General features: G+C 48.0%; 1 protein-coding gene across 1 annotated transcript; it reads right to left on the bottom strand.

Moving 5' to 3' along the window:
- Nucleotides 1-1,966: 1,966 nt before the first annotated feature.
- Cavin3 (caveolae associated protein 3) lies at nt 1,967-4,713 on the bottom strand. The gene is made up of 2 exons (XM_057779694.1): nt 4,108-4,713; nt 1,967-3,566 (listed from the first exon to the last, which is right to left on the bottom strand). Exons 1-2 carry the CDS (start codon nt 4,489-4,491, stop codon nt 3,165-3,167), a joined length of 786 nt encoding a protein of 261 aa, XP_057635677.1. The 5' UTR covers nt 4,492-4,713; the 3' UTR covers nt 1,967-3,164.
- Between the last annotated feature and the right edge of the window lie 8,744 nt (nt 4,714-13,457).

Genomic DNA, 13,457 nt, shown 5'->3' with positions numbered 1-13,457 from the left:
GGTCTGGTCCTGAAACTGATGTGTCTTGCTGAGCTGTGCAGGAGATGAGACTGAGAGCACACACTCAGTGAGATAACAAAGGCTCAGTATCCCTCAAAGGCTCAGAAGCAGAAGTCTTCTAGATAACACAGTCTTCCCAGATTCTGTAATAAAGCATTTGCACGTGCGTACAGCGAGAGCACTTGGGCCTGGATCCCAAGCCCAAATGTGTGTGTGTGTCCATGCACTTTATACACATGGACTAAAGGGAAGTTTTGTGTGAAACATTTAGTGCACCTGCTTTTTTACTGACTTGTCATGTGGGGTCAGGTGCGGAATTCTCCACTTGTGTCATCATTTCAGTGCTCAGATTTGGGGGCCTATTGCGAGGACACACAGCAAGAGACAGAGGGGCTACCTCACAAGAGGACTTTAGGCAAAGGGTGAATGACACCGAGGGCATGAGTCAGGAGTCTGTGTTGTCAGACTGGCAGTTTAACCCTGGATATGTAAAAGAAGGCCGCAAAAGGCCACAGAGAAGAGCTTTAAAGGGGAGCCATACTGTTGAGATCAAGTCCATGACAACTGTTTCCTAATGTCAGGGAATGACAGAATCATCTAACCAACCAGAAAGCTCAAATTTCTATGCAAAGGACGGTGCCATTCATTAGTAAAGAAAACTCAGGAGAGGGAGAGATTCTAACTATGCCAGGCAGGGCCTGTCACATAGTAGGCATTCAATAAATGACTATTGGCACAGAATGGAATGTAATCAAAATTTACAAAAGAACATAGGAGCTGGGGAGATGGCTCAGCACTTAGAGGCATGTGTGACTCTTGCAGAGGACCTGGGTTCAGTCCCAGCACCCACGTGGTGGCTTGCAACCATTTGTAGCTCCTGTTCCAGATGATCGCATGCCCTCTTCTGGCTTCTATGGGCTCCAGGCATACATGTGGGGCACATGCATGCATACAGGCAAAAATACATAAAAATTAACTTTAAAAATGTTTTAAATTAGAAGACTCGGCTGGCCGAGTAGATAGGAGTATATGTCACATAAGCCTGACAACCTGAGCTCATTTTCCACAGTGGAAGAAGAGAGCAACTTCTAAAAGTTGACCTCTAACCTCCACACACGTATAGTGATGGATTGCATGGGTTTGCTTTTTTTTTTTTAATATGAGAGATACAAACTTCTAGAGTCACTGGCAACTTGTGTCACATGGATGTCATCGGAGAGCATGTTGTCCCTCGATCCCTTGCACATCAATTGTGTGTGCCATCTGGTCCAGACACACGCACTGGCATCCCCCATGGCCACACATCGCCAGATGTGTAGGCCAGCTGCAGTCTGTACCCCGAAGGAAGACGTCATGAGCTTCTGCCCTACCTGTCTAAGCAGAGAGAAATGTGGCTACATCAAGCAGCAGGCCTTCCACACAGCCCAGCTTCCTTAAAAGGAAACCCTTCCCTGGCATGCCCACTGGGATTATGACAGGGCTTGTGCTGGATATGAAAGTGTCCACAAGCCAGGAGGTGGTGGCGCACGTCTTTAATCCCAGCACTCGGGAGGCAGAGGCAGGTGGATCTCTGTGAGTTTGAGGTCAGCCTGGTCTACAAGAGCTAGTTCCAGGGCAGGAACCAAAAGCTACGGAGAAACCTGTCTCGAAAATCCAAATGAAAAAAGAAAGAAAGAAAGGAAGAAAGAAAGAAAGAAAGCAAGAAAGAAAGAAAGAAAGAAAGAAAGAAAGAAAGTGTCCACAAAAATGGTGGTGAGTATTTGAATATTCCAGAATATTTCGAAGTCCACGGAAGCTGACATGATGTATACCTTTAAGGAGGAATTGGCACTGCAGTCGTTTATTCTATTATGAAACAAGTACAGAATTAACACCTCATGGTATTCTACTGAAATGATTTGTTTTTAAAAATTTCGATGGACGGCTTTTGGCCTGAAGGGAGGCAGTTTATGATAGCAGTCATATCTGGCTGAGAATGCTCACTTCACAGCATCCAGGAAACAGAGACAGGCAATAAAGTGTCCATCTGTCTGTACACACATACAGCGACCTATTTTCTCCAACTAAGACTTACCTCCCACTTTTCACCATCTCCCAATAATGGTGACTTATGATGGATCCATCAAGGACTGAATCCATTTATTAGATTAGAACCCATTCTGCTACAACAGAAAAAGAAAGGAAGAAAGAAAAAATGAATGAATGAAAAAAAACCTTGCAACCAAGCTCACAGCAATGAGCTTTCAGAGGACATTTCAGATTCAAACCCTAACAAAAATCTAAAAAGCATCTACAGCCTATCATTATTTTATTTTTTACATCGACATGAAGACTGTGGAGTTACATTTCACGCATGAAGTCAGCTCATCACACTTTGTTTGTAAGAGATGCTCAAATCTAAGTGGCCTAGACTCAGCCTATAAGGTTACTCATTTGTTTTTGAAAACAATGAGTGGTTTGTGTGTTTTATTTTTGGCAGGAGAACATAAGTAGACCAAGGGCTGCTTTTGGATTGCTTTTCAACTGAGCTCCACCCCAACGGTCTGGATTGTATGTGGCCTCTAGGAGAGACCTCGGTGTGAGCATGAGAGAGTAGAAGCCGGAAACAAGACTGAGGAATGCGCCCTGTGAAACTCAACTCTGATAGAGGTCAAAGAGGCTAAATGGGAAAGCTTTAGTTAACATCAACTGGGCATTTTCATCAAAGAACAGCACAGCACCCTCCACCCCAGCAGGGCCTCAAACTTCATTTAGATGTGTGTCCCCACAAGGAAAGTGTTTAAGCAGTTAGTGGCCAGCAGGGTATTTCTCCGAGCCAATGGAGACCCGGGATTCAGGGGAAAGTGAGAAACGTTTGCCTCTCCACCATTCCGGGCTCCACCACGCTTACTCCTCCTACTGCCCTCCCCACCCCAGCCCATCCTCGCCCTTTTGCATGGACTCTGGGTTAGATGAAATTACTTTTATTGCAGTGAGACTAAATTAGGTTGAATGCTCCTCTTTCCGAGGACACAGGGTACCAGACTGGAAGGCCAGGAAGGGAGGGTCGGAACTGGGCAGTGGATGCAGGATTTTCTCCTTATTTGGGTGTAAGTGCTGCACGCCTTAAGGATTTATTTTGGGACAAGGCCTAAACCCCGAGTGGGGCCCGGCAGCTCCAGCGATCAGGCTGCACTCTCGATTTGAAGCACAGGCCTCTCGGGATCCTCCTTGGTAGCCTGAGGAGGTTCTGGCTCCAGGGCAGACTCTAGTGCGGACTCCTCCGGTGCATCTGGTTGAGCTACAGGCTGGCCATCTGGTGGGCCGTCAGAGCTCCGGACAGGCCCTAGGCGTGGCGGCTTGACCGGTGTGGGTTGTGCTTTACGACTGGAAAGGGCCCTTCTTAGGCTCTGTACCTTCTCCAAGCCGGTGCGTCGCAGTCGCTGAGCCCGGGACTCCACCGGCTCCTCGTCTGAACTTTCTCCAACTTGATCCTCTGGCTGCTCTGGATCCTGCACCGACTGGTCCTCAGGGCCCAAGAGTTCTGGTGCTTTCTGGAAGGCGCGGGCTGGAATTTCAGTCTCCTCCTGAATGTGACGACACAGCTTTTTGATTCTGGCAGGCACTTAGCCAGCACCAGCCTGAAACTCTCTCCCCGCGGTTACACCAAAGGAAGCTACTCCACCCTTTGCCTCTGCACCAAGAATTGGACAAATGAGAGGAGTGGGAAAGATGGGGCCAGGAGCAGAGAAATGAGCAGGAAGGGGGAAAGTGGGCTGCACAAGTTTCAAAGTAGATGAAATCTGTAAGGTATGAAAGAAGGTAACAGCTGTATGGGCCCTTGGAAGGAGGTACAGAAACACCACAGCCGTTTTGTTATGTGGTTGGGACTGACCAAATCTTCAGACTGGCCTGACTTATAGCGGGGAGGGCGTGGATTGGCCAGGCTGGGAGTAAGAGAGGGATAAGGCCACGATGCGGGAAGTGAGAAGTGGGTGCGGCTCTGAGAGTTTGTTCCACAACTGAGGGCGGGCACGTAGGGTCAGGAGGTGGTGGACCGGTGGAAGGCGGGAGTCCCTCTAGGTGGTGGTCTAGAGGCGGGATGAGGGGGTGCCTAGGGTCACTGACCTTGAAGAGCAGGACGTGCAGCTTCCCGCGCGCCACCAGCAGCCCGTGGTTGGCCTCCAGCCGCTGCACCTGAGCAGCGCGGCGCAGCGCCCGCTCCTGGGCTGCATCGGCATGAGAGCCCACGCGCTCCGCCTTGGCCAGCAGCTGCGCCAGTGTGTTGCTAGTGGTGTCGTGGCTGCGACTCAATGAGCCCAGGCCGCTCTGAATGCGGCGCACCGAGCCCGCTAGGCCGCCTTGCCTCTCGGCCAGGCCACCCTGCCGCTCCCGCAGCGCCTCCAGCATGGTGGCCAGCTTCTCCAGCAAGGTCACCACGGTGACGGCGTGCACGGGACCCCCGGCAGGCGCCCCGGGCACAGGCCCAGACTCCAGCGCGCTCTCCCCCATGATCTCTGACAACCCTGCCTGCTCTCCCCGCGACCGATGGCTGCGATCTGGGCTAGGGCCGCCTTTCCCCGCCTCCTCCCCAGTTCAGGCCGTGACTCAGCCGGGCGGAGTTGGCATCTCCCGCGGTAGGAGAAGGAGGAGGCCTAGCGGGGGGCGGGATGTCCGAAGGGGGCTCTTTCGAGGACTCCGCCCCGGGATCTGTGGGGAAGCAGGCTGGCCCAGAGGTACCCCCAAACCCTTTTTCCCCTAATTAGCTCAAGCTCTACATTCGCCCATTTCCGTGGGGGCCCCATTTAAGGCCTATGCTCTCCCACAGTAAAGGACGAACCACTGAGATTTTCATTTCAAGCATCGAGTGTGTGCCGGTGGGGGTCGGGAGGATTAAACGGATGAGGCATAAACTAAGCCTTCAACGCTGCTGAACCCCACGCTGGGCGGAGTCCTGGGAAGTTTGGAATGTTCTGCTGCAGACCCAGGAATGCCTAGGCCCAAAGCAGGGCTTTGTGGGGAGGCGGGCTGGGCGAGGCATGCTCTGATGTTTTCTTCGTTTAATGCTGTCTCTTCCTATTGGTTTGGGTTGTCTTATTTTGGGCTTCGTGGGAAATAGCTCAGCTGTGGGTTAGAAGAGGAACTCCTTTGTGATTTAATGGAGGTTGACTGTGGTTCCTGCCTAGAGCCTTCACTCCCCTGTCTCTGAAACTGGTACACACTGGGGTAGGAAGATCACCAGCTGGAGAGCAGCGTATAACACACATGAGTGTTATAAGAGTGAAAGGTCGAGCCCTGATTTCTGGTTGTGAAACTTTTGGTTTTTACTATTTATATTGGACTCGGGTTTGCTCATGTTGGACCGCAGAGTACTGGAGCCATCTCAGCCTGATGAACTAAAAGTGTTTGTTTGAGACAGGGTTTTATGGAGCTGGAGCTGGCCCTGAACTCACTGGTTAGCCTTGAACATCCATCCTCTTGCTTCCATCACCAAAGTGCTGGGATTACAAGTGTGCACCACCAAGAGCAGTTTGTGCTGGTGCTGGGAGTTGGGCCCAAGGCCCGATACACCCTAGTCAACAACTCTACTAACTGAGCTACGTCCACAACCCTGTTTCTGTGTTTCTGACGTAGGGTCTCACTGTGTAGTCCGGGCCTCAAGCTCAAAATGCTGTCTCAGACACCTGAGTGTTGGGATAAACATACACCACCACACCCATTAGTTGGCTGACCCATTAGTTGGTTGGGTTACTGCAGCGTTCAGGATAAAATCCAAAACCTCAAACATGCTAGACAAGTGACCTGCCACTAAGCCATACCACAACCCAACAACTTGGAAATGTGTGTATGTGCATGTATGTATGCACATGTATGTACAAAGGGTGTCAGGTCCCCTCAAGCTGCTGTTACAGGCAGCTGTGAGCTATGTCCAGTGTGGGTGCTAAAATAGATTTCCCATCCTCTGTAAGAGCAGCAGGTACTCTGACTGACTGAGCCATGTCTCTAGCTTAGACACGTCATATGTCTCAGGTCACCCAAAAGATTATGTAAATGAATAGGGTTGATAAAAACCTTAGTGGCCCACCCTAGACAAGTGTAAGCCACAGTCTGGTCCGTTCTAAGTGTAGAGGCTCAATGATATGGTTGATGCCCGTCACCATCCATCACAGAGCTCATGACCGACATTCTTACAACCCAAGTCGGATGAAAAGGGCTTGTAGCCTGGGATTGTACACCTGCAATCCCAGATTAAGGATGATGAGTCAGGAAGAGTGAGAATAACCTGGGCTCTCCAGAGACTGAAATGGCATACCAAATGTGTGTAGTGAGGTTTTACATGGTACAAAGACTTCAAAAGTAAAGACACGAAGGGAAACTGTCTCATTTTAAGGTTATGTTCAGTGAAGAATGGAGAATCACCCAGAGGTGGGATTAGACAAAGGGATAAGGTCTAGTAATAGCAGGTGAGAGAGGACCCAGCAAGGCCTGTCCGCTCAGACCTTTTTGATCTCTCTGTGCAACATCTTTCTCCTGGGTACAGAGCAGAATTCCCCAGCAACAAAGATGTTGAAGAAGAGGAGCGACCTTCTAATTTCTGTGGGATTTTTTTTAATTTAAAAAAAATTGTGTATGTGTGTGCGTGCACACGCACGTGCACATATGTGTGTGTGCGCGCACACGCACGTGCACATATGTGTGTGTGCGTGCATACACGCATGTATGTGTGTGTAGACATGTGCATGTGAGGACAGGTGTCCACAGAGCCAGAGGCAGTAGATCCTCCTGAAGGTGAAGTTACAGGTGGTTGTGAGCACCCAATGTGTGTGCAAGGTTAGAAACCGATTCCTCTGAAAGAGAAGGAATGTTCTTAACTACTGAGTCATCTCCCCACCCCATAATTTCTATGTTTTATGTTAGAAAAGAATTGTGGTTTCTGTGAATAGCTTCAGGGAAGCTCAAGAAAAGAGGTGGCAGGAGACAGGCACCATGAGAAGATCGCTGAGGTCTTCCATTCTCCATCGGGTCAAATTCTCAACATGTCAAAATACAATGCTTTGTGGAATCATTCCCTGAGTCCCAACATGAGAAACAAAAACAAAAACAAAAGAACAAAAGTAAGGTCTCTGTAATTTCTCCCTCTCTCACTAAAGTGATTTGTGAGCACAGACAAGTGGCCAAGGCAGCCCCAAGAGGGATAACTACAGAAAAAAAAAATAGTCTAGATTTTCAACTAACACAATGCCTTCAGCAACTAGGAATCACACTCCCCTTGAGAGAAGACGCAAGCTCGGTACTAGATTAGTAATTCCCCAGTAGTCTCTGGGCTCCAGTTCCTAAACTGGAATTCTTCATGTCACATACCAACGCAGGCTTAATGTTTCTGATTATCGAATGGAACAAAATCTTAGAAACAATGCAAGATATCTAGATGAGCTGACTTGACATTAAGAACCCTAGTTGCTCTTACAGAGGACCCAAGTTCGATCCCCACAATGCATGGACACGGTAGTTCACAACCATCTGTAACTCCAGACCCAGGGGATCTGAGGCCTTCTTCTGATTGCCATGGAAACCAGGCACACACATGATACACATACATACACGCAGGCAGAGTACTCATACATATCAAATAATAAGTAAATCTCAAAAGAAAATTAAAGAAATGTCTTTGGTCCTAGACATCAATTTCAGACACCCAGATAAACTAAGCATCCTTCAAGGACTTAACCTTTGGATTGGAAGTCATAGTATGAGCCACCACCAATCCAGAACTTGTTTAGGTTTGTCTGAAGCTAAATGAACTTTCTGCCCCTGAATTGGCTTCCTCGGGTGTTTGGTTACAGCAACAGAAAGCTAACACAGACATAGTTGCTTGTATATTTACCCGTGGCAAAGATTTCCTCTTGTGTCTTAGTTACTTTTCTATTGCCGTCACAAAACACCATGATCAAAGCAACTTACAAAAGAAAGCATTTAATCTGGGGGCTCACAGTTCCAGAAGGTTCTAGAGTCTATGATAAGGTGGTGGAGAGCAGGGAAGAAGGCAGGCAGGTGTGGCTAGAACAGTAGCTCAGAGCTTGCATTCCTGATTCACAAGCACTGGGCAGAAAGAGCTCACTGGGAATGGTGTGGGCTGTTTGAAACCTCAAAGCCTCACCCCCACTGACACCCTCCTCCACAAAGCCACACCTTCTAGTTCCTCCCAAACAGTTCCACCAACTGGGGACCAAGCATTCAAATATGTGAGCAAACGGGGGCCATTCTCACCAAACCACCACACCTTGTAAATCAAATGATATCTGTTTCTGTTCCTCTCACCTCACTAATGCACTTATAGGTATCTGTGGTGGAGTCCTGCTAAGTGTACAAAAACACAAGTTTGTTGCTATCTTGAATGCCATTGGTTGTTTCTGGCTTTCTCATTGGCACATTTCTGGTGTTTTCTGTTAAAACAGACTCCCTGAACTGAGTTAACAGTTTGTCTTTCAAGTCCTTTTCTATTTGTCATGCATTTTAAGAATTATCTGGTATAGAACTATAGAGCAGACACAGCCTCAGGTTGAGCTAAAAGAAAACCAAAAGACCGTGCCTATTCCTATCTGTCTGTCTCTCCCAGAGTGAGTTGACCAGAAATCCAGAGCATCCAGTTCATAGGAAAAAACCCCTACATGCTGTGCCCCCTACCACTGTTTTGATAGACAGCTGACTTCCCACTGTGGAATAACTTATCTGTGTTACTATTCTTTTACTGGGAACTCCAATAAGAGTTTCCAGCGGCCTGGGTGAAACAGACTCATTGCCAACCTACAAACTGGAAAGGGTGATTCATGCCAGATGCTAAGCAAGCATCGAGGAGTAGGCGTGTTCTTTGGACCACGTTTTCACTCTTAGTTGTGGAAATGATATCAGAGATGTTTTGTGGTGATTTTAGTAAACTGCCCTAACAGTGGAAATGAAAGAAAAAGGAGATAAAATTCTAAGTAAGCTTTCCTCTGCTCCATCAATCCTAAATATGTAATTTTGCTGTTCAATGCTGCAAATGTTCTTTATTATTTTCCATACTAAATGTCATACTTTCTAAAAGAGAAGCATGTCATTGTTCTAGAAAATAAAATGACTAATTCTGTTTTGTTTGTTTTCTACAAGAGAAAAAGTTAACAGGGAATGAGCCTCAGTGGACAAGCACTACCTTCCCGCCTTTGTCATGGGCATCCTGCCTACGGAAGGGGAGGCCGCACCACACAATAGGGGCTCTGTGCCACTGGCAGCTTCAATACTTTAAAGATTTGCACTGTTCCCAGAAATTAAACCACTCCAATGGCTAGACCCCAGGTTGTTATCGTGTGACCTGGGAATTCCTTCAATGACAAGAATCAGACATATGTCTCACTCAAATGACTGTCTTCTGTAGGATTTTCTTTTCTCCGCTTTTATAGATTGAATATTATCTCTCAGAAATATACACATGAGTCTGCACTCTCAGTACCTGTGAACGTGATCTTACTTGGGTTCTGGGCCTTGGCAGATAAAATTAATGCTCTTAGGATGAGATCACCCTGAATTTAGGGTTCATCCCTCGACTGTTGCCTTTATAAGGGAAGATACAGGGTCTCAGGAAAGGAGATGACGTGAAGAACGAAGCAGAAGACCGAAGAAGAAGGTGGAACAAGACACAGTCTGCAAATGATGGTCAGAGCCCCCACAAATTAGGAGAGGCACATGGTGTGTTTGCCTTGTCCTGCCCAGCAGCTAGGGCGTGCGGTGCCACCGACAATTCCATACATCTGCCCTCTGCAACTGTGAGGGAATAATTTTGAGAAGGGGGGTTTATTTTCATGATTCTTTTCTTCCTAACTTTTATTATTTTATTTATTTGTCTATCTATCTATTTATTTATAAAGGGTCTCACGGAGTCAAGGCTGGCCTTGAACTTGCTGTGTAGACCTTCTGATTCTTTTAAATGCTGGGATTGCAGCTGTGCACCATGTCCTGTTTCCACCTCCCACCCCCGTTCCCAGTGCTGAGGACAAAACCCATGACTTAGAGAATTCTAGAGCATTCTGTCTTAGAGATGTCCCCACATTTCGTAGTTCTAAGCCAGGCACATCACACTAGCTTGATAGAGCAGTTTGGGGAAACTAAAAGACACACAGACACTGCCTAAAAACACTGGAACAGAAAAAAAGCAAACTGTAACAGCAGGCCGTCAGTCACCCTGTGAGAGGGAGGAGTGTTGCCTGCTGTCGTCATGTGACTTTGCTTTGCTTTACGTTCAGAAACTGTTCATTTTCCATCTTGTGTAAGTATCTGCAGAGCAGCATCCTGCCATGAAGTAGCATCCCTGTGCAGTCGGTGGCCTGGGCAGACTTGGCCTCTATGACTGGGAATTGCCAGATGGGCACAGAGGGCACCTGTGCCATCTGCCTCCTCAGGCCTAGGAACAGTAACTCAGAAACTGGTGAAACTCAGAGTTCATGCTGAAACTCTCCTTGGTCCCCGCCTTGCCAGACTTCTCAGGGTCTCTGTGGAAGTGGAGATTAGCCATGAGCTAGCTTGGGTACTCCCCGTGACATGACGGCAATCACCACTCACGTAGGGAAGTTCTAGGGCCAGCATCCAGGCAGACCGGCTGTGTGAGAAGCCTTACTCTTGCATGGGATGGTGACTGCCACTCAGCAGAGGTGAGACTCTGTGTCACCCAGAACGGTGGTAGGTAGACACCTCTGCGAGAGGCTGATGGTGAGCCCCAGCATCAACCACTACCAGAAAGCTGCCTGGATCTGGTTAAGGACAGGCTCAGGAGTGAAGTGGCCAGAATATGAGTGATCCCATGTCAATGGCAAACTTTAGCACGGCCTGGTCAGCATTCCTGGGGACAATGACACTAACATCAGCAGACTTCTCAGTGGCAACCAAGCAGCCAGAAGAAGCTTCCCCCGTGGTCTCCTCAGATTTATGAGACAGTTGCCATCACTGTTTCTTTTATACTGCTAAATCTGAAAATCAAGGTCAATGATATCTACATGAACCCCCACTAAAAAGTGTATGAAAACATTTCCCTCCTGGATTTGTAGACCATTTGTGTGTAAGTTTCCCTTTAAGTCACTACAGGAATCCACAGGAAAGTTGAGCTCCCTCCCTGGGTAGTAAAGGAAAACCAAGCAGATGGTTTATTCAAGGCTCACAGTGTACAACAGGGTGTTTTGCCCCAGAGATGGGACTGAGCTTGTCTGGGGGCCAGAACTTCATGTACTTGCTGCTGGAGCCGATGACAGGAATGCAGGAGTTGCCCCCCTCTTCACAATAACTTGGAGCATTCCAAAAGACAAAAAGCCTGAAAGCCCTACGTGAATAGATTCCATTGAGCCCCGTTCTAATGTAAGAAATTCAAAGCAGGCTGGCCTTAGCCAATCGCTTCCTGGAGGAGTGTTCCCATTTTAGACAAATCTCTAAGACACGTTTGATGAAAGACAGCAGCATCCTTCCACTGACATTTCTCAGCTGCACTCTGATTTGAGGATTAATCTACCACCCACATGATAAACAACAAAGCAGAGCACTGGGACAGGATGGAGACCCGAAGGCAAACTTAAACAAGATGCTGTAGGCAGTGATGCCAATTAATTAAGGGCAGTGTGAGCCACTGGAGCTCTCTCACTCCTTCACCTTAACACCAGCATTCTCCTGTGTACTGATAGCTAGACCCAGGCACCTGGTGTCTACACCTGGGAAGAGATTGACATATGACGCTTAGCACTAGTTGAGTGTAACAGCTCACCCCTGTAACCCCAGTACTTGGGAGGCTATAGCAGGCAGGTTACCATGAATCTGGGTCTAGCCTGGGCTACATAGTGAATAACAGGCCAGCCAGTTTGTTTGAAGAACACTGCTCCAAGCACTATGTGCTTCTTGCCGTCTTGAAGTCAGAGCAGTTGTGTCTACCCATAGGAGGCCCTCACAAGATTGGATCCACTAATATCCCCTCATAGAAATGGCTCTTGAGGCTCAAAGGACGCATGAGAACCCTCCCTGAGAATAAATAAGGGATTAATAATTGCTGTGGAGGGATCTCTATTCTAGCTTTCCATAAGTTTCCCATGCTTCTATATGCAACCCCAAACTCAACAAACTAGACTTGGGCAGAATCAATTCTTTGGTCTGTCACTGATCTGGGATGAAAAGATGTTTATTCATCTCTCCCATGAAAAGTTATGCAACAAAGAGTGAAAAAGAAAGGGTCTACTCTAAAAACAGAAGGAGGAAGGAGTGAGAGCTGCTGCGGCCAGCGCAGCCTGGATAGTGAAGACTGGCGGGGGTGGGGGGTGCCGGGATTGAGACATGGAGGCTTCTAACAGCAACCTTTATTTTGCCCAGCAACCTTTCATACCTCTACTCCTTCTGTGGAGACCCACCGGCCAGAAAGAACATAAACATCCTTGTCAATTACAGACCACAAGGAAGTTCGGCTGTCAGTCAGGGGGAGTGAGGGCAGCTGGAGCACAACAAGAGCAAGAAGTAAAGAAGGAAGGGAGGAAAGGAGGGAGGGAGCGAGGGAGGGAGGCAGGGAGGGAGGGAGGGATAGAGGGAGGAAGGGAAGAAGCATGGGAGGGAGAGAGGGAGGGAGGGAGGGAGGGAGAAAGGGAGGGAGGGAGGAAGGGAGGGAGGCAGGGAAGGAGGGACGGAGGGAGGGAGGGAGGGAGGAGGGAGGGAGGGAGGGAGGGAGGGAGGGAGGGAGGGAGGGAGGGAGGGAGGGAGGGAGGGAAGATGGAAGGAAGGAAGGAAGGAAGGAAGGAAGGAAGGAAGGAAGGAAGGAAGGAAGGGAAGATGGAAGGAAGGACAGACTGGCTCGTATATACTACTACACTATAAAACTTGTACAAAGGGTGGCAAGATGGCTCCACAGATGAAGTACTGGGTAAAACTATTAGCTACACAAGCCTGACAACTTGATCCCATGATGAAAGGAGAAAAACAGCTCTCTAAAGTTGTCCTCTGAACTGCACAGGCATGCCAACACACACACACACACACACACATATACACACACCACACACACACATACTGCACACACATATATACATACACACCACATACATACCACACACACTATACATACACACACCACCCAAGTAAATTTTTAAAACTTTTCAAGATATTGAGGACACCATACATCATGCTTACGCAGCTCCATCTGAGTAGAAAAGCTATGGAGGCAGAAAAATGCAATATCCAGATGGTGGTTTTACTTATAGAGGTTACAAACTTGAAATTGTGACTCCTCAAAGAATAGCAACTGCTTCTGTCTGTCTTTAATTTGGGATTTGGACTATCCTGGGGAAGCCAAATTGTAGTGCCACCTGCTGAAGCTTGGAAGACCTAGAAAAGCAAGCTTAGATTCGTTTAAGGTTGACCTCAGAAAGACAGGGCAGTTTCTGTGGCTGAGAACCCTGGGGAAGACCAGTCACTTATATGTCTCA

Source organism: Chionomys nivalis, chromosome 8 (assembly GCF_950005125.1).
Source record: "Chionomys nivalis chromosome 8, mChiNiv1.1, whole genome shotgun sequence".
Classification (NCBI taxonomy): Eukaryota; Metazoa; Chordata; class Mammalia; order Rodentia; family Cricetidae; genus Chionomys; species Chionomys nivalis.
The sequence above is the reverse complement of the archived record's forward strand: the minus strand, read 5'-3'. Positions and strand labels throughout refer to the sequence as shown.